Genomic DNA, 23,968 nt, shown 5'->3' with positions numbered 1-23,968 from the left:
GAGAGGTCACCAGTCACACAGGTTATCAGTCAGAGAGGTCACAAGTCACTACAGATTATCAGTCGGAGAGGTCACCAGTCACACAGGTTATCAGTCAGAGAGGTCACCAGTCACTACAGGTTATCAGTCAGAGAGGTCACCAGTCACTACAGGTTATCAGTCAGAGAGGTCACCAGTCACACAGGTTATTAGTCAGAGAGGTCACCAGTCACACAGGTTATCAGTCAGAGAGGTCACTAGTCACTACAGGTTATCAGTCACAGAGGTCACCAGTCACAAAGGTTATCAGTCAGAGGTCACCAGTCACACAGGTTATCAGTCAGAAGTCACCAGTCACTACAGGTTATCAGTCAGAGAGGTCACCAGTCACACAGGTTATCAGTCAGAAGTCACCAGTCACACAGGTTATCAGTCAGAGAGGTCACTAGTCACACAGGTTATCAGTCAGAGGTCACCAGTCACACAGGTTATCAGTCAGAAGTCACCAGTCACTACAGGTTATCAGTCAGAGAGGTCACTAGTCACACAGGTTATCAGTCAGAGAGGTCACTAGTCACACAGGTTATCAGTCAGAAGTCACCAGTCACACAGGTTATCAGTCAGAGAGGTCACCAGTCACTACAGGTTATCAGTCAGAGAGGTCACTAGTCACACAGGTTATCAGTCAGAAGTCACCAGTCACACAGGTTATCAGTCAGAGGTCACCAGTCACACAGGTTATCAGTCAGAAGTCACCAGTCACTACAGATTATCAGTCAGAGAGGTCACCAGTCACACAGGTTATCAGTCAGAAGTCACCAGTCACACAGGTTATCAGTCAGAGAGGTCACTAGTCACACAGGTTATCAGTCAGAGGTCACCAGTCACACAGGTTATCAGTCAGAAGTCACCAGTCACTACAGGTTATCAGTCAGAGAGGTCACCAGTCACACAGGTTATCAGTCAGAGAGGTCACCAGTCACACAGGTTATCAGTCAGAAGTCACCAGTCACACAGGTTATCAGTCAGAAAGGTCACCAGTCACTACAGGTTATCAGTCAGAGAGGTCACCAGTCACACAGGTTATCAGTCAGAAGTCACCAGTCACACAGGTTATCAGTCAGAGGTCACCAGTCACACAGGTTATCAGTCAGAGAGGTCACCAGTCACACAGGTTATCAGTCAGAGAGGTCACCAGTCACACAGGTTATCAGTCAGAAGTCACCAGTCACACAGGTTATCAGTCAGAAAGGTCACCAGTCACTACAGGTTATCAGTCAGAGAGGTCACCAGTCACACAGGTTATCAGTCAGAAGTCACCAGTCACACAGGTTATCAGTCAGAGGTCACCAGTCACACAGGTTATCAGTCAGAGAGGCCACAAGTCACTACAGGTTATCAGTCAGAGAGGTCACCAGTCACTACAGGTTATCAGTCAGAGAGGTCACCAGTCACACAGGTTATCAGTCAGAAGTCACCAGTCACTACAGGTTATCAGTCAGAGAGGTCACCAGTCACACAGGTTATCAGTCAGAGAAGTCACCAGTCACTACAGGTTATCAGTCAGAGAGGTCACCAGTCACACAGGTTATCAGTCAGAGAGGTCACCAGTCACTACAGGTTATCAGTCAGAGAGGTCACCAGTCACACAGGTTATCAGTCAGAGAGGTCACCAGTCACACAGGTTATCAGTCAGAGAGGTCACCAGTCACTACAGGTTATCAGTCAGAGAGGTCACCAGTCACACAGGTTATCAGTCAGAGAGGTCACCAGTCACACAGGTTATCAGTCCGAGAGGTCACCAGTCACACAGGTTATCAGTCAGAGAGGTCACCAGTCACACAGGTTATCAGTCAGAGAGGTCACCAGTCACACAGGTTATCAGTCAGAGACGTCACCAGTCACTACAGGTTATCAGTCAGAGAGGTCACCAGTCACACAGGTTATCAGTCAGAGAGGTCACCAGTCACACAGGTTATCAGTCAGAGAGGTCACCAGTCACTACAGATTATCAGTCAGAGAGGTCACCAGTCACACAGGTTATCAGTCAGAGAGGTCACCAGTCACACAGGTTATCAGTCAGAGGTCACCAGTCACACAAGTCCTATTAGAGACAGAAATATTTTTCCTTCGTTGTCAGCTAAATTATAATTATGAATTTATTACTATAATAATATTCACAACAGTCAGAGAGGAATTGTTACTTTGTGATGTGGTTGTTTGTGTAGTATGAGAGTGAAGCCTGGCGGCTGTGTAAAAGTGATCTATAACCTACATAAAATGTATTTTTGTTCTTATTTTCGTCAGGATTTACGTTTATGGTGCACATCCCTGTATTACAGCACATCCCTGTATTACAACACATCCCTGCATTACAGCACATTCCTGCGTTACAGCACAGCCCTGTGTTACAGCACATCCCTGCATTACAGCACAGCCCTGTGTTACAGCACATCCCTGCATTACAGCACATCCCTGTCTTACAGCACATCCCTGCATTACAGCACATCCCTGTCTTACAGCACATCCCTGCATTACAGCACATCCCTGCGTTACAACACAGCCCTGTATCACAGCACAGCCCTGTATTACAGCACATACCTGTATTACAGCACATTCCTCTATTACAGCACTTCCCTGTATTACAGCACAGCCCTCTATTACAGCACATCCCTGTATTACAGCACAGCCCTGCATCACAGCACATCCCTGTATTACAGCACATCCCTGCATTACAGCACATCCCTGTCTTACAGCACATCCCTGCATTACAGCACATCCCTGTCTTACAGCACATCCCTGCATTACAGCACATCCCTGCGTTACAACACAGCCCTGTATCACAGCACAGCCCTGTATTACAGCACATACCTGTATTACAGCACATTCCTCTATTACAGCACTTCCCTGTATTACAGCACAGCCCTCTATTACAGCACATCCCTGTATTACAGCACAGCCCTGCATCACAGCACATCCCTGTATTACAGCACATCCCTGCATTACAGCACAGCCCTGCATTACAGCACATCCCTGCATTACAGCACAGCCCTGTATTACAGCACAGCCCTGCATTACAGCACAGCCCTGTATTACAGCACAGCCCTGCATTACAGCACAGCCCTGCATTACAGCACAGCCCTGCATTACAGCACATCCCTGTATTACAGCACAGCCCTGCATTACAGCACATCCCTGTATCACAGCACATCCCTGTATCACAGCACAGCCCTGCATTACAGCACATCCCTGCATTACAGCACAGCCCTGTATTACAGCACAGCCCTGCATTACAGCACAGCTCTGCATTACAGCACAGCCCTGCAAGTATCACAGCACATCCCTGCATCACAGCACATCCCTGCATCACAGCACATCCCTGCATCACAGCACAGCCCTGTATTACAGCACAGCCCTGTCTTACAGCACAGTCCTGCATTACAGCACAGCCCTGCATTACAGCACATCCCTGCATTACAGCACAGCCCTACATTACAGCACATCCCTGCATTACAGCACATCCCTGCATTACAGCACATCCCTGCATTACAGCACAGCCCTGCATTACAGCACAGCCCTGCATTACAGCACATCCCTGCATTACAGCACATCCCTGCATTACAGCACAGCCCTGCATTACAGCACAGCCCTACATTACAGCACATCCCTGCATTACAGCACAGCCCTGCATTACAGCACATCCCTGCATTACAGCACAGCCCTGCATTACAGCACAGCGCTGCATTACAGCACAGCCCTGCATTACAGCACATTCCTGCATTACCGCACAGCCCTGCATTACCGCACAGCCCTGCATTACAGCACATCCCTGTATCACAGCACATCCCTGTATCACAGCACATCCCTGCATTACAGCACATCCCTGCATTACAGCACATCCCTGCATTACAACACAGCCCTGCATTACCGCACAGCCCTGCATTACCGCACAGCCCTGTATCACAGCACATCCCTGTATCACAGCACATCCCTGTATCACAGCACATCCCTGCATTACAGCACATCCCTGCATTACAGCACAGCCCTGTATTACAGCACAGCCCTGTATTACAGCACAGCCCTACATTACAGCACATCCCTGCATTACAGTATATCCCTGTATTACAGCACAGCCTGCATTACAGCACATCCCTGCATTACAGCACAGCCCTGTATTACAGTACATCCCTGCATTACAGCACATCCCTGCATTACAGCACAGCCCTGTATTACAGCACATCCCTGTATTACAGCATAGCCCTGCATTACAGCACAGCCCTGTATTACAGCACATCCCTGTATTACAGCATAGCCTGACCTTCCCTGATATTAGAGATTTATTTTCCTTCCCCATCAGGAGCCGCCAGTCCCTCCCTCATGAGAACACACTGATTATTATGTTACAATGACTGGGGTATATTTTATATATGGGATGGGCTGAACGGTGACTGATTTCCCTGTCCCTGTTTTCTCCCTCTCACTGACCGTGTCCTCTGTGTTCTGTTATCCGCAGGCTCTCCCCTATGTGGCCCTACTTATTGTAATGCTGTTCTTTATCTATGCGGTCATCGGTATGCAGGTAAGGACCCCATAATGCCACCTCCTCATTTATAGCATCAACCTTCAGTGTACAGTGTAGACCTCTTAGTTGGTGGAAACCTATATACACTGTACATATTTATCACTGAGGTGGGTCTGTTGGAGGCAGCCATTTTGTAGGATCTATCACACCACTAAGAAGTGATAATGCTGAGGCTCGTGGTACACAATGGCTGTCTCCACTGCGACCTGTGAGTATCCTTAAATAAAGACAGGACTACAGGATCTGCTCCAACTCCTCAGAGCCTGTAGGCAACTGCCTGTATGGCCTCTTATAACAGGCCTGGCCAACCCCTGGCTCTCCAGCTGTTGTGAGACTACAAGTCCCAGCATGCTTTACCATCTGATCGGTGGAAGGGTATGCTAGGACTTGTAGATTAATAACAGCTGGAGAGCCACAGGTTGGCCAGGCCTGTCTTATAGTATACAGCATACAAACCTGGCTATAGAATAACAGGTTGTTTAACCCCTTCCATTACCTCTTATCGCTTTGAGTCAGGAGCGCAGTTTGGGCAGCACATTACCCCCATCAGGGGCATCTGGCCACTGACACGAAATCTCTCTGCAGGTTTTCGGGAAAATCGCTTTGAACGACACCTCGGAAATCAACAGGAATAATAACTTCCAGACCTTCCCACAAGCCGTCCTGCTGCTCTTCAGGTTTGTGAAAAGGGGGACGGGGGCTGACCTGCCGGAGATGGGGTGAGCGCTTATATTAGAAACTAGCTAGACGGAAGCCCTGCGGCCTGAGAGATGGGATGAGCTGGCAGGGTTTCCGTGTAAGCGCTTTTTCCCCCCATTAGAATTCCTGCTCACTCTGGGCTCGAATCTCAGTCGGGCGCAAGTGGAAACGCATCTCACAAATCTCCGCAGACCGCGCAAAACTGCAAACGGGGGTTTTCTCGTGTGTCAAGTGATACAATCGCAACAGAAAGTGGCTCCGCGTGGGCCGCCTCTCGGGTGGACGTAGCCTTACATAAAATTGGCGTTTCTTGGCGGCAACCATGCAGGCGTGTCTCATGGGTGTGTCTCGCGGGAGTGTTGCAGGCATGTGGCCTGACTTACGTGTTTGTTTGAAGCATCCGGACGCAGGTGAGATGCACATTGTGGGTGCAAGTGCTGATACCAATAAATGACAGCGGCGGCCGGATAGAACAGCGGGCGAAGCAAATCATACGCAAGTGGTTGCGCAGATTCTTGCACAGACGGTCTGATACTCGCATTACCATAAACTAATAAGTAGGTGGCTGGAGGCCAAAGGCGCCCGTGGATGCGTCTGTCTCCTCCCTGTAATTTGCAGACAATGGCGCCGGCACTAGTGTACAACTGCTGGAATAAGAGAGATAATAATAGTACATATCAGCTATATTTTATGTGCAGTTAAATGTTAACTGTTATTATTTAACACCCCCCCAACCCCATCCTCCCACCCCCCCCGTCCTTCCCATCCTCCCACACCCCTCCCCCATCCCCGTCCTTCCCACACCCCTCCCCTGTCCTTCCCAACCCTCCCCCATCCTTCCCACCCCTCCCCCATCCTCCCACCCCTCCCCCATCCTCCCACACACCCCCGTCCTTCCCACACCCCTCCCCTGTCCTTTCCACCCCTCCCCCGTCCTTCCCACCCCTCCCCATCCTCCCACACACCCCCGTCCTCCCACATCCCTCCCCCATTCTCCCACACACTCCCGTCTTTCCCACATCCCTCCCCCGTCCTTCCCACACTCCTCCCTCATTCTCCCCTTCCCCTTCCTTCCACACCCCTTCCCGTCCTTCCCACACCCCCCTGTCCATCTTACACCATTCCCCCGTCCTTCCCACCCCACTCCCGTCCTCCCCACACCCCTCCCCCATCCTCCCCACACCCCTCCCCCATCCTCCCCACACCCCTCCCACATCCTTCTCACACCACTCCTTCATTCTACCACACCCCTCCCCCGTCCTTCCCATCTCTCCCCCATCCTGCCACACTCCTCCCCCGTCCTTCCCACCCCCCTCCCCCATCCTACACACACCCCTCCCCCGTCCTTCTCACACCCCTCCCTCATTCTACCACACCCCAACCCCGTCCTCCCACACCCCTCCCCAGTTCTTACCACTCCTTCCCTGTCCTTCCCACACCCCTCCCCCATTCTTCCCACACCCCTCCCCCATCCTTCCACACCCCTCCCTCATTCTCCCACACTCCTCCCCCTTCCTTCGCACACCCCTCCCCTGTCCTCCCATACCCCTCCCTCGTTCTCCCACACCTCTCCCCGATCTTCCCACACCCCCCCTCCGTCCTTCCCACACCCCTTCCCTGTCCTCCCACACCCTCCCCCATCCTTCCCACACCCCTCTCTCGTCCTCCCATGCCCCTCCCCTATCCTCCCCAAACCCCTTCCCCGTCCTCCCATGCCCCTCCCCCGTCCTTCCCACTCCTCCTGTTGCTCAGGTTCTGACTCTCATCTTTACGATGCAGATGCGCCACCGGGGAAGCCTGGCAGGAGATCATGCTAGCCTGTCTCCCCTACAAGAAGTGTGACCCCGACTCTGAGACCCCACCCGCCATAGAAGAAGACTTCACTTGTGGCAGCAGCTTTGCTGTCTTCTACTTTATCAGCTTCTACATGCTCTGCGCCTTCCTGGTGAGTGCGAGCTCCATGGGCAAAAGATGGCCCCAGGACCCAAACATAGGAAAGTCTCTGATCTCGGGCCATGGCTGAGTGTTTGCCTGATAACGTATATTTCCTGCTGCTAGCCTGCGCTCAACGGAGACGGCCATTTTGAGGGCTGACCCAATGCATGTAGGCGTCGGGATGCACTCGGAGTATATTAATAACATATAGCTATTACGAAATGATCGGCATAATAACATACAGCTATTAGGAAATGATTGGTATAATAACATTGCTATTAGGAAATGATCGGTATAATAACATTGCTATTAGGAAATGATCGGTATAATAACATTGCTATTAGGAAATGATCGGTATAATAACATACAGCTATTAGGAAATGATCGGTATAATAACATATAGCTATTAGGAAATGATCGGCATAATAACATACAGCTATTAGGAAATGATCGGCATAATAACATATAGCTATTAGGAAATGATCGGTATAATAACATACAGCTATTAGGAAATGATCGGTATAATAACATATAGCTATTAGGAAATGATCGGTATAATAACATTGCTATTAGGAAATGATCGGCATAATAACATATAGCTATTAGGAAATGATCGGTATAATAACATATAGCTATTAGGAAATGATCATTATAATAACATATAGCTATTAGGAAATAATCTGAATAATGACATATAGCTATTAGGAAATGATCGGCATAATAACATATAGCTATTAGGAAATGATCGATATAATAACATATAGCTATTAGGATATGATCTGTATAATAACATATAGCTATTAGGAAATGATCGGTATAATAACATATAGCTATTAGGAAATGATTGGTATAATAACATATAGCTATTAGGAAATGATTGGTATAATAACATATAGCTATTAGGAAATGATCGGCATAATAACATATAGCTATTAGGAAATGATCGGTATAATAACATATAGCTATTAGGAAATGATCGGCATAATAACATATAGCTATTAGGAAATGATCGGTATAATAACATATAGCTATTAGGAAATGATCGGTATAATAACATATAGCTATTAGGAAATGATCGGCATAATAACATATAGCTATTAGGAAATGATCGGCATAATAACATATAGCTATTAGGAAATGATCTGTATAATAACATATAGCTATTAGGAAATGATTGGTATAATAACATATAGCTATTAGGAAATGATCGGTATAATAACATATAGCTATTAGGAAGTGATCGGTATAATAACATATAGCTATTAGGAAATGATCGGCATAATAACATATAGCTATTAGGAAATGATCTGTATAATAACATATAGCTATTAGGAAATGATCGGTATAATAACATACAGCTATTAGGAAATGATCGGCATAATAACATACAGCTATTAGGAAATGATCGGTATAATAACATATAGCTATTAGGAAATGATCGGTATAATAACATACAGCTATTAGGAAATGATCGGCATAATAACATACAGCTATTAGGAAATGATCTGTATAATAACATACAGCTATTAGGAAATGATCGGCATAATAACATATAGCTATTAGGAAATGATCGGTATAATAACATATAGCTATTAGGAAATGATCGGCATAATAACATACAGCTATTAGGAAATGATCTGTATAATAACATACAGCTATTAGGAAATGATCGGTATAATAACATACAGCTATTAGGAAATGATCGGCATAATAACATACAGCTATTAGGAAATGATCTGTATAATAACATACAGCTATTAGGAAATGATCGGCATAATAACATTGCTATTAGGAAATGATCGGCATAATAACATACAGCTATTAGGAAATGATCGGCATAATAACATATAGCTATTAGGAAATGATCGGTATAATAACATATAGCTATTAGGAAATGATCGGCATAATAACATTGCTATTAGGAAATGATCGGCATAATAACATATAGCTATTAGGAAATGATCGGCATAATAACATATAGCTATTAGGAAATGATCGGCATAATAACATACAGCTATTAGGAAATGATCGGTATAATAACATATAGCTATTAGGAAATGATCGGTATAATAACATACAGCTATTAGGAAATGATCGGCATAATAACATATAGCTATTAGGAAATGATCGGCATAATAACATACAGCTATTAGGAAATGATCGGCATAATAACATATAGCTATTAGGAAATGATCGGTATAATAACATACAGCTATTAGGAAATGATCGGTATAATAACATATAGCTATTAGGAAATGATCGGCATAATAACATATAGCTATTAGGAAATGATCGGTATAATAACATATAGCTATTAGGAAATGATCGGTATAATAACATATAGCTATTAGGAAATGATCGGTATAATAACATATAGCTAATAGGAAATGATCGGCATAATAACATATAGCTATTAGGAAATGATCGGTATAATAACATACAGCTATTAGGAAATGATCGGTATAATAACATATAGCTATTAGGAAATGATCGGCATAATAACATATAGCTATTAGGAAATGATCGGCATAATAACATATAGCTATTAGGAAATGATCGGCATAATAACATATAGCTATTAGGAAATGATCGGCATAATAACATATAGCTATTAGGAAATGATCGGCATAATAACATATAGCTATTAGGAAATGATCGGTATAATAACATATAGCTATTAGGAAATGATCGGCATAATAACATACAGCTATTAGGAAATGATCGGTATAATAACATACAGCTATTAGGAAATGATCGGTATAATAACATATAGCTATTAGGAAATGATCGGCATAATAACATACAGCTATTAGGAAATGATCGGTATAATAACATACAGCTATTAGGAAATGATCGGTATAATAACATACAGCTATTAGGAAATGATCGGTATAATAACATACAGCTATTAGGAAATGATCGGTATAATAACATACAGCTATTAGGAAATGATCGGCATAATAACATACAGCTATTAGGAAATGATCGGCATAATAACATACAGCTATTAGGAAATGATCGGCATAATAACATACAGCTATTAGGAAATGATCGGCATAATAACATACAGCTATTAGGAAATGATCGGCATAATAACATACAGCTATTAGGTAATGATCGGTATAATAACATACAGCTATTAGGAAATGATCGGCATAATAACATATAGCTATTAGGAAATGATCGGTATAATAACATATAGCTATTAGGAAATGATCGGCATAATAACATATAGCTATTAGGAAATGATCGGCATAATAACATATAGCTATTAGGAAATGATCGGTATAATAACATATAGCTATTAGGAAATGATCGGTATAATAACATATAGCTATTAGGAAATGATCGGCATAATAACATATAGCTATTAGGAAATGATCGGCATAATAACATATAGCTATTAGGAAATGATCGGTATAATAACATATAGCTATTAGGAAGTGATCGGTATAATAACATATAGCTATTAGGAAATGATCGGCATAATAACATACAGCTATTAGGAAATGATCGGTATAATAACATATAGCTATTAGGAAATGATCATTATAATAACATATAGCTATTAGGAAATGATCGGTATAATAACATATAGCTATTAGGAAATGATCGGTATAATAACATATAGCTATTAGGAAATGATCGGTATAATAACATACAGCTATTAGGAAATGATCGGCATAATAACATATAGCTATTAGGAAATGATCGGCATAATAACATATAGCTATTAGGAAATGATTGGTATAATAACATATAGCTATTAGGAAATGATCGGCATAATAACATATAGCTATTAGGAAATGATCGGTATAATAACATATAGCTATTAGGAAATGATCGGTATAATAACATTGCTATTAGGAAGTGATCGGCATAATAACATACAGCTATTAGGAAATGATCGGTATAATAACATATAGCTATTAGGAAATGATCGGTATAATAACATATAGCTATTAGGAAATGATCGGCATAATAACATATAGCTATTAGGAAATGATCGGCATAATAACACATAGCTATTAGGAAATGATCGGTAAAATATCATATAGCTATTAGGAAATGATCGGTATAATAACATACAGCTATTAGGAAATGATCGGTAAAATAACATATAGCTATTAGGAAATGATCGGTATAATAACATATAGCTATTAGGAAATGATCGGTATAATAACATACAGCTATTAGGAAATGATCGGTATAATATCATATAGCTATTAGGAAATGATCGGTATAATAACATATAGCTATTAGGAAATGATCGGTATAATAACATATAGCTATTAGGAAATGATCGGTATAATAACATACAGCTATTAGGAAATGATCGGTATAATAACATATAGCTATTAGGAAATGATCGGCATAATAACATACAGCTATTAGGAAATGATCGGTATAATAACATACAGCTATTAGGAAATGATCGGCATAATAACATACAGCTATTAGGAAATGATCGGCATAATAACATATAGCTATTAGGAAATGATCGGCATAATAACATACAGCTATTAGGAAATGATCGGCATAATAACATATAGCTATTAGGAAATGATCGGCATAATAACATACAGCTATTAGGAAATGATCGGCATAATAACATACAGCTATTAGGAAATGATCGGTATAATAACATATAGCTATTAGGAAATGATCGGTATAATAACATATAGCTATTAGGAAATGATCGGTATAATAACATACAGCTATTAGGAAATGATCGGTATAATAACATATAGCTATTAGGAAATGATCGGTATAATAACATATAGCTATTAGGAAATGATCGGCATAATAACATACAGCTATTAGGAAATGATCGGTATAATAACATACAGCTATTAGGAAATGATCGGTATAATAACATACAGCTATTAGGAAATGATCGGTATAATAACATACAGCTATTAGGAAATGATCGGTATAATAACATATAGCTATTAGGAAATGATCGGTATAATAACATACAGCTATTAGGAAATGATCGGCATAATAACATATAGCTATTAGGAAATGATCGGCATAATAACATACAGCTATTAGGAAATGATCGGCATAATAACATATAGCTATTAGGAAATGATCGGTATAATAACATACAGCTATTAGGAAATGATCGGCATAATAACATACAGCTATTAGGAAATGATCGGCATAATAACATACAGCTATTAGGAAATGATCGGTATAATAACATATAGCTATTAGGAAATGATCGGTATAATAACATATAGCTATTAGGAAATGATCGGCATAATAACATATAGCTATTAGGAAATGATCGGCATAATAACATATAGCTATTAGGAAATGATCGGCATAATAACATATAGCTATTAGGAAATGATCGGCATAATAACATACAGCTATTAGGAAATGATCGGTATAATAACATATAGCTATTAGGAAATGATCGGTATAATAACATATAGCTATTAGGAAATGATTGGCATAATAACATATAGCTATTAGGAAATGATCGGCATAATAACATATAGCTATTAGGAAATGATCGGCATAATAACATACAGCTATTAGGAAATGATTGGTATAATAACATATAGCTATTAGGAAATGATCGGCATAATAACATACAGCTATTAGGAAATGATCGGCATAATAACATATAGCTATTAGGAAATGATCGGCATAATAACATATAGCTATTAGGAAATGATCGGCATAATAACATACAGCTATTAGGAAATGATCGATATAATAACATATAGCTATTAGGAAATGATCGGTATAATAACATATAGCTATTAGGAAATTATCGGTATAATAACATATAGCTATTAGGAAATGATCGGCATAATAACATACAGCTATTAGGAAATGATCGGTATAATAACATACAGCTATTAGGAAATGATCGGTATAATAACATATAGCTATTAGGAAATGATCGGTATAATAACATACAGCTATTAGGAAATGATCGGTATAATAACATATAGCTATTAGGAAATGATCGGCATAATAACATTGCTATTAGGAAATGATCGGTATAATAACATATAGCTAATAGGAAATGATCGGTATAATAACATATAGCTATTAGGAAATGATCGGCATAATAACATACAGCTATTAGGAAATGATCGGTATAATAACATACAGCTATTAGGAAATGATCGGTATAATAACATATAGCTATTAGGAAATGATCGGTATAATAACATATAGCTATTAGGAAATGATCGGCATAATAACATACAGCTATTAGGAAATGATCGGTATAATAACATACAGCTATTAGGAAATGATCGGTATAATAACATATAGCTATTAGGAAATGATCGGTATAATAACATACAGCTATTAGGAAATGATCGGTATAATAACATATAGCTATTAGGAAATGATCGGCATAATAACATTGCTATTAGGAAATGATCGGTATAATAACATATAGCTAATAGGAAATGATCGGTATAATAACATATAGCTATTAGGAAATGATCGGCATAATAACATATAGCTATTAGGAAATGATTGGCATAATAACATACAGCTATTAGGAAATGATCGGTATAATAACATATAGCTATTAGGAAATGATCGGTATAATAACATATAGCTATTAGGAAATGATCGGTATAATAACATATAGCTATTAGGAAATGATCGGCATAATAACATACAGCTATTAGGAAATGATCGGCATAATAACATATAGCTATTAGGAAATGATCGGTATAATAACATATAGCTATTAGGAAATGATCGGCATAATAACATACAGCTATTAGGAAATGATCGGCATAATAACATACAGCTATTAGGAAATGATCGGCATAATAACATATAGCTATTAGGAAATGATCGGTATAATAACATATAGCTATTAGGAAATGATCGGCATAATAACATATAGCTATTAGGAAATGATCGGCATAATAACATACAGCTATTAGGAAATGATCGGTATAATAACATACAGCTATTAGGAAATGATCGGCATAATAACATACAGCTATTAGGAAATGATCGGTATAATAACATACAGCTATTAGGAAATGATCGGTATAATAACATATAGCTATTAGGAAATGATCGGTATAATAACATATAGCTATTAGGAAATGATCGGCATAATAACATACAGCTATTAGGAAATGATCGGCATAATAACATATAGCTATTAGGAAATGATCGGTATAATAACATACAGCTATTAGGAAATGATCGGTATAATAACATATAGCTATTAGGAAATGATCGGTATAATAACATATAGCTATTAGGAAATGATCGGCATAATAACATATAGCTATTAGGAAATGATCGGCATAATAACATATAGCTATTAGGAAATGATCGGCATAATAACATACAGCTATTAGGAAATGATTGGTATAATAACATATAGCTATTAGGAAATGATCGGCATAATAACATACAGCTATTAGGAAATGATCGGCATAATAACATATAGCTATTAGGAAATGATCGGCATAATAACATATAGCTATTAGGAAATGATCGGCATAATAACATACAGCTATTAGGAAATGATCGATATAATAACATATAGCTATTAGGAAATGATCGGTATAATAACATATAGCTATTAGGAAATTATCGGTATAATAACATATAGCTATTAGGAAATGATCGGCATAATAACATACAGCTATTAGGAAATGATCGGTATAATAACATACAGCTATTAGGAAATGATCGGTATAATAACATATAGCTATTAGGAAATGATCGGTATAATAACATACAGCTATTAGGAAATGATCGGTATAATAACATATAGCTATTAGGAAATGATCGGCATAATAACATTGCTATTAGGAAATGATCGGTATAATAACATATAGCTAATAGGAAATGATCGGTATAATAACATATAGCTATTAGGAAATGATCGGCATAATAACATACAGCTATTAGGAAATGATCGGTATAATAACATACAGCTATTAGGAAATGATCGGTATAATAACATATAGCTATTAGGAAATGATCGGTATAATAACATATAGCTATTAGGAAATGATCGGCATAATAACATACAGCTATTAGGAAATGATCGGTATAATAACATACAGCTATTAGGAAATGATCGGTATAATAACATATAGCTATTAGGAAATGATCGGTATAATAACATACAGCTATTAGGAAATGATCGGTATAATAACATATAGCTATTAGGAAATGATCGGCATAATAACATTGCTATTAGGAAATGATCGGTATAATAACATATAGCTAATAGGAAATGATCGGTATAATAACATATAGCTATTAGGAAATGATCGGCATAATAACATATAGCTATTAGGAAATGATTGGCATAATAACATACAGCTATTAGGAAATGATCGGTATAATAACATATAGCTATTAGGAAATGATCGGTATAATAACATATAGCTATTAGGAAATGATCGGTATAATAACATATAGCTATTAGGAAATGATCGGCATAATAACATACAGCTATTAGGAAATGATCGGCATAATAACATATAGCTATTAGGAAATGATCGGTATAATAACATATAGCTATTAGGAAATGATCGGCATAATAACATACAGCTATTAGGAAATGATCGGCATAATAACATACAGCTATTAGGAAATGATCGGCATAATAACATATAGCTATTAGGAAATGATCGGTATAATAACATATAGCTATTAGGAAATGATCGGCATAATAACATATAGCTATTAGGAAATGATCGGCATAATAACATACAGCTATTAGGAAATGATCGGTATAATAACATACAGCTATTAGGAAATGATCGGCATAATAACATACAGCTATTAGGAAATGATCGGTATAATAACATACAGCTATTAGGAAATGATCGGTATAATAACATATAGCTATTAGGAAATGATCGGTATAATAACATATAGCTATTAGGAAATGATCGGCATAATAACATACAGCTATTAGGAAATGATCGGCATAATAACATATAGCTATTAGGAAATGATCGGTATAATAACATATAGCTATTAGGAAATGATCGGTATAATAACATATAGCTATTAGGAAATGATCGGCATAATAACATATAGCTATTAGGAAATGATCGGTATAATAACATACAGCTATTAGGAAATGATCGGTATAATAACATACAGCTATTAGGAAATGATCGGCATAATAACATACAGCTATTAGGAAATGATCGGCATAATAACATATAGCTATTAGGAAATGATCGGCATAATAACATACAGCTATTAGGAAATGATCGGTATAATAACATATAGCTATTAGGAAATGATCGGCATAATAACATATAGCTATTAGGAAATGATCAGCATAATAACATATAGCTATTAGGAAATGATCGGTATAATAACATACAGCTATTAGGAAATGATCGGCATAATAACATATAGCTATTAGGAAATGATCGGTATAATAACATATAGCTATTAGGAAATGATCGGCATAATAACATACAGCTATTAGGAAATGATTGGCATAATAACATATAGCTATTAGGAAATGATCGGTATAATAACATATAGCTATTAGGAAATGATTGGCATAATAACATATAGCTATTAGGAAATGATCGGTATAATAACATATAGCTATTAGGAAATGATCGGTATAATAACATATAGCTATTAGGAAATGATCGGTATAATAACATACAGCTATTAGGAAATGATCGGTATAATAACATATAGCTATTAGGAAATGATCAGCATAATAACATACAGCTATTAGGAAATGATCGGCATAATAACATATAGCTATTAGGAAATGATCGGCATAATAACATATAGCTATTAGGAAATGATCGGTATAATAACATACAGCTATTAGGAAATGATCGGTATAATAACATATAGCTATTAGGAAATGATCGGCATAATAACATACAGCTATTAGGAAATGATCGGTATAATAACATATAGCTATTAGGAAATGATCGGCATAATAACATATAGCTATTAGGAAATGATCGGCATAATAACATATAGCTATTAGGAAATGATCGGCATAATAACATATAGCTATTAGGAAATGATCGGTAAAATAACATATAGCTATTAGGAAATGATCGGTATAATAACATACAGCTATTAGGAAATGATCGGTAAAATAACATATAGCTATTAGGAAATGATCGGCATAATAACATATAGCTATTAGGAAATGATCGGCATAATAACATACAGCTATTAGGAAATGATTGGTATAATAACATATAGCTATTAGGAAATGATCGGTATAATAACATACAGCTATTAGGAAATGATCGGTATAATAACATATAGCTATTAGGAAATGATCGGCATAATAACATACAGCTATTAGGAAATGATCGGTATAATAACATATAGCTATTAGGAAATGATCGGCATAATAACATATAGCTATTAGGAAATGATCGGTATAATAACATATAGCTATTAGGAAATGATCGGTATAATAACATATAGCTATTAGGAAATGATCTGTATAATAACATATAGCTATTAGGAAATGATCGGTATAATAACATATAGCTATTAGGAAATGATCGGCATAATAACATACAGCTATTAGGAAATGATCGGTAAAATAACATATAGCTATTAGGAAATGATCGGTATAATAACATATAGCTATTAGGAAATGATCGGCATAATAACATATAGCTATTAGGAAATGATCGGCATAATAACATATAGCTATTAGGAAATGATCGGTATAATAACATATAGCTATTCGGAAATGATCGGTATAATAACATATAGCTATTAGGAAATGATCGGCATAATAACATATAGCTATTAGGAAATGATCGGCATAATAACATATAGCTATTAGGAAATGATCGGCATAATAACATACAGCTATTAGGAAATGATCGGCATAATAACATACAGCTATTAGGAAATGATCGGCATAATAACATATAGCTATTAGGAAATGATCGGCATATTAACATATAGCTATTAGGAAATGATCGGCATAATAACATACAGCTATTAGGAAATGATCGGTATAATAACATATAGCTATTAGGAAATGATCGGTATAATAACATACAGCTATTAGGAAATGATCGGCATAATAACATATAGCTATTAGGAAATGATCGGTATAATAACATACAGCTATTAGGAAATGATCGGTATAATAACATACAGCTATTAGGAAATGATCGGTATAATAACATACAGCTATTAGGAAATGATCGGTATAATAACATACAGCTATTAGGAAATGATCGGCATAATAACATATAGCTATTAGGAAATGATCGGTATAATAACATACAGCTATTAGGAAATGATCGGTATAATAACATACAGCTATTAGGAAATGATCGGTATAATAACATACAGCTATTAGGAAATGATCGGTATAATAACATACAGCTATTAGGAAATGATCGGTATAATAACATATAGCTATTAGGAAATGATCGGTATAATAACATATAGCTATTAGGAAATGATCGGCATAATAACATATAGCTATTAGGAAATGATCGGTATAATAACATATAGCTATTAGGAAATGATCTGTATAATAACATATAGCTATTAGGAAATGATCGGTATAATAACATATAGCTATTAGGAAATGATCGGCATAATAACATACAGCTATTAGGAAATGATCGGTAAAATAACATATAGCTATTAGGAAATTATCGGTATAATAACATATAGCTATTAGGAAATGATCGGCATAATAACATATAGCTATTAGGAAATGATCGGCATAATAACATATAGCTATTAGGAAATGATCGGTATAATAACATATAGCTATTCGGAAATGATCGGTATAATAACATATAGCTATTAGGAAATGATCGGCATAATAACATATAGCTATTAGGAAATGATCGGCATAATAACATATAGCTATTAGGAAATGATCGGCATAATAACATACAGCTATTAGGAAATGATCGGCATAATAACATACAGCTATTAGGAAATGATCGGCATAATAACATATAGCTATTAGGAAATGATTGGCATATTAACATATAGCTATTAGGAAATGATCGGCATAATAACATACAGCTATTAGGAAATGATCGGTATAATAACATATAGCTATTAGGAAATGATCGGTATAATAACATACAGCTATTAGGAAATGATCGGCATAATAACATATAGCTATTAGGAAATGATCGGTATAATAACATACAGCTATTAGGAAATGATCGGTATAATAACATACAGCTATTAGGAAATGATCGGTATAATAACATATAGCTATTAGGAAATGATCGGTATAATAACATACAGCTATTAGGAAATGATCGGCATAATAACATACAAATGTGATTAATGATTAGAAAATTACAGGGCTCAGGCCAAGAACGTAAGAATTCCTTGCGTAGACTGTACTTAGGGCCTCATTTACTACGGTTCGCCATTCTGCTTACACACACGCAGCGCAGTTGCTAATATCAGCGGTGATATGTAAATGTTTGCATTCGCATTGCGATCGCAGCCTGACATAAGGACGTCCAACTTCCCGTTACTCACATCCGTATACTAGGGAAACATAGTGAAACCATCGGTAACATGGAGTAACATCGGACGCATACGCACACTCTCACAAGCCCTGACCTTACTCAGAAATTGCTACCAGCCGCGCACGCTATCAGCGCTAAGGCTGGTTATGGCCACGCAGTGGATAATTTATGCACGCCCCTGCAACAACGTTGCAACGCACTAGCATGCCTGAGTTCACCCGACCCCTCTCCCGCCCATCACCACCCACAAACTGCACTTCCTGTCAATCACTCTGCTCTGGGTCTGCGTAGTCTCTGCAATCGCAGTTCGGATCGCAATTGCTGGTTCGAGCATACGCACTGCGATGCATACGCATGCGCAGAACACAACAATCGACCGATTGCGGGCGTATTAGCAGATGCGTTCCTTGCTGAATCGGGCCCTTATATTGCATAACCCTCATCCTGGAAGTCCCTGAGAAGCTGCCGTTGCACCACTAGAGGTGGGTGGCGTTATAATAATGCTTATAGTTCTCTCTATGCACATTCTCATTCTCTTAGGTGCACTGATAATCCCCTAGGTGCACTGATAATCCTCTAGGTGCACTGATTATCCTCTAGGTGCACTGATAATCCCCTAGGTGCACTGATAATCCTCTAGGTGCAGTGATAATCCTCTAGGTGCACTGATAATCCTCTAGGTGCACTGATAATCCTCTAGGTGCACTGATAATCCTCTAGGTGCACTGATAATCCCCTAGGTGCACTGATAATCCCCTAGGTGCACTGATAATCCTCTAGGTGCACTGATTATCCTCTAGGTGCACTGATAATCCCCTAGGTGCACTGATAATCCTCTAGGTGCACTGATAATCCCCTAGGTGCACTGATAATCCCCTAGGTGCACTGATAATCCTCATCCTGGAAGTCCCTGAGAAGCTGCCGTTGCACCACTAGAGGTGGGTGGCGTTATAATAATGCTTATAGTTCTCTCTATGCACATTCTCATTCTCTTAGGTGCACTGATAATCCTCTAGGTGCAGTGATAATCCTCTAGGTGCACTGATAATCCTCTAGGTGCAGTGATAATCCTCTAGGTGCACTGATAATCCTCTAGGTGCACTGATAATCCTCTAGGCGCACTGATAATCCCCTAGGTGCACTGATAATCCCCTAGGTGCACTGATAATCCTCTAGGTGCACTGATTATCCTCTAGGTGCACTGATAATCCTCTAGGTGCAGTGATAATTCCCTAGGTGCACTGATAATCCCCTAGGTGCACTGATAATCCCCTAGGTGCACTGATAATCTCCTCGGTGCAGTGATATTCCCCTAGGTGCACTGATAATCTCCTAGGTGCATTGATAATCCCCTAGGTGCACTGATAATCCTCTAGGATCACTGATAACCATCTAGGGGCACTGCTGATATATCTTGTAATTGCTGCATATACAAATGGTGTGAACATGCTTGATTACAATTGTCATGAAAGTGCTTGTTTAGAGGTGCTCGTGTCCGCAGGCCACACCCCGGACCCCCCTGCGCTAAGTGTGTGATTCCTGTACGTTACCCTGACATTGTCTCGTCTTTCTCTCTTCAGATCATCAATCTGTTTGTCGCGGTCATTATGGATAATTTTGACTATCTGACGCGGGATTGGTCCATATTGGGCCCTCATCATTTGGATGAATTTAAACGGATTTGGGCAGAGTACGATCCAGAGGCCAAGTAAGAGTGTGACACAGAATCCGCACGTATATACGGTGGGCGTGACGTCGTAGGAAGGGGCTTATTCTCCTCACGTGATAATCTCTTATTTCTCTTCATTACAATAACTAAATGAATGAAATGCAGAGAAGGGTTTACTATTCCTATCTCTGACATTTTGTCCCTATATATGATCTCACTCTTTCATATTAAAATAATCTTGGTAACTGCAACATAGAATTAGTGGAAATAAAGTTTGTTTTACGGTCACTAGATGGCAGTGTCACTTCCTCATGGCCGAAGCATCACACTGGGGCCCATATATCATGAAATATTTGCGGTTTGTTCAGGTGTTTTCGGGCGGTAACCGCAAATAATTATATGAAGAGAGTATGAAAGCTGATCCGGGGGGCGTGTCACACCCTGCGCCTGCGATCCGTACACAAGAAATATGGCTCCTGGGTCTCAGTTCCTGCGGTCATTCTGCAGGACCAATAGATTACTCAGGACTGCGATAATGTAACGATCGGCGACCGTTGCTGCGTCTCTGTACGCCGATGCCTGGCTTTGCGAAGCCTTCATTGGGGGGCTCAATACATCTCCCGGCGGCTGCGCCATTTCCATGTGTTTTCAAAGCAGCTGCGTACACAGATGCATCAGCAGCGGCGACATTAGCGCACGTCTCTGTATCAGGCCCAATGTACAGTTGTGTGTATGCAGAGAACAAGAGCGTCTGATTTAATCTCTTGCGCCAAGGATTGCGCTGGTGTAAGTGTGCACTGATAGTGGTGACTGTGGAGCCAGGCGTACAGGCAGCGGCGGTGACAGACGTGTATAACGCGGCATACGGGCGAATATCCGCTTCTAGTTCTGTGCACGCAATGCAGGTGTAACGGTTTCCGAACTGTGGTTAACTCCGCGTAAGCCCCTTTGTGTTATACCCAAGGGCAGAACCAGGGAACCCCATAGCCGTAGTTTGTGACTATGGTTCTAGCACAGGTCAGCTCTGTAACGCCCCCTGGTGTCTGTCTCCCTAGGGGTCGAATCAAGCACCTGGACGTTGTGACCCTGCTGAGGCGGATCCAACCCCCCCTGGGCTTTGGGAAGCTGTGCCCGCACCGTGTGGCATGTAAGGTCAGTAAATACCCAGCAGTATGGTTTCCGCCGAACTGCTCCATCAGGAAACACCCCCCACACTATAATGTGGATTTCCTCCAATGGATTAAGGGGGAAGGGGTGTACAGAATCTTCCCTTGAGATGGAAACCAATTTAATGTGTGATCATTAGCAAATTGAAAGGGACTTAGGGGGCGATTCAAACCCGGACGCTAAGCCGCGATCGCTCGCATCCAGAAGGGGCCGGGTAGCAAATCCGCAATCGCATTGTCTGGTGTAAGGACGCCCTCTATGTCTTAGAGAGCGACGGCAGAGCGAACGCACGCCGGTATAAAGACGCCCACTTTTCTTTCTTAACTAACATCATCTCCAGGAAGTGTATGATTAATCAGAACCATCGAGAGCCATCGGAGCTGCACGCAGTGCTTGAGGTAGACCCTACCCCGCCGCAAGCACTGCGATCACTGCAGGCTGAAATTAACCAAATGACGTGTACAATGACTCTTCCATGCCCAATTAACGCCATTTTGACGGCCAGACACGCCTGCGTTCACACATCCACTCCCCCGTTCACAAGCACCTTCCCCTGTTACCACCCACAAACGACGCTATCTGTCACTCAACGTAGCGTCCAGTCTGTGTACTACGAGCGCACGATTCCCGGCCACAGTGACTGGTTCGCGCATGCATATTTTTGCTGCATGTGCAGACGGGCGACAATCGCCCATAGCGAGCTATCATGGCTTAGCGTCCGGGTCTGAATCAGGCCCTTAGTACATTTCAGTATCACAGAAGACCGATACCCATGATCCACCATTGGAAAACAAATGTAACTTCTTGGAAGTACAATCCAAAGGAGGTGGGTGACACCATTGCGCCTGGTAGTGGGAAATGGGCGCTATACCTAGAATAAAAGTTCCCTGATAGGAAAGACCAGTGTAGTTTGTTTCATAAGAGTTAAAGTTCCCTTACTATGCAATGTGCGGCTCTGAATGTAAGCTGTTTTCCTCTCTTATCAGCTTTTGTTTTTCAAAAAGTTTAATGTCATTTAAGTGGGTCATACAGCTGCCCGTCCTGCCACTCCACCCTCGACAGTCCCACCTGATTCTCACGCAACCCCGGGAGCTTGGTGATCAGGCCGGGATCAGACCTGGGCTTAGTAATGTAGATGACCACCCTAATCGCATACGGAGAGCAGTTATAAAGTCTAATTATGACGATGTCTGATAATGACTGGATGTGGGTCAGATCGTTATACAGTGCATCGCGCCCGTTTTAGGGCATCACAATTGTTGATAGGGACCAGCTTATGGAGTTTGGCAACTTTTTAGGCCAACGTACGTCCGCTGCCCGAGATCACAATTTTATTAAAATATCTCCAGGTAATAAACAGTTGTATTTATATATGTGAATATTATTAGTACATTCATTTATAAATACACTGTTCTGGTCGGACCGTTTATTTACCTA

At 39.8% G+C, this 23,968-nt stretch overlaps 1 protein-coding gene across 1 annotated transcript in view; it reads left to right on the top strand.

Annotated features, from left to right (window-relative positions):
* The window catches only part of LOC148436295 (voltage-dependent L-type calcium channel subunit alpha-1C-like), a 138,015-nt gene that overhangs the window by 93,391 nt on the left and 20,656 nt on the right, over positions 1-23,968 (top strand). Inside the window, exons 12-16 of the mRNA XM_088465078.1 lie at positions 4,493-4,558; positions 5,147-5,238; positions 7,040-7,205; positions 21,276-21,403; positions 22,420-22,516. Coding sequence (XP_088321204.1) covers positions 4,493-4,558; positions 5,147-5,238; positions 7,040-7,205; positions 21,276-21,403; positions 22,420-22,516 — 549 coding nt within the window. The remainder of the gene's footprint in view (positions 1-4,492; positions 4,559-5,146; positions 5,239-7,039; positions 7,206-21,275; positions 21,404-22,419; positions 22,517-23,968) is intronic.

The sequence above is a fragment of the Taudactylus pleione genome, unplaced genomic scaffold (genome assembly GCF_031769625.1).
Source record: "Taudactylus pleione unplaced genomic scaffold, aTauple2 ptg001842l, whole genome shotgun sequence".
Lineage (NCBI taxonomy): Eukaryota > Metazoa > Chordata > Amphibia > Anura > Myobatrachidae > Taudactylus > Taudactylus pleione.
This window is presented reverse-complemented; position numbering and strand designations above follow the sequence as displayed.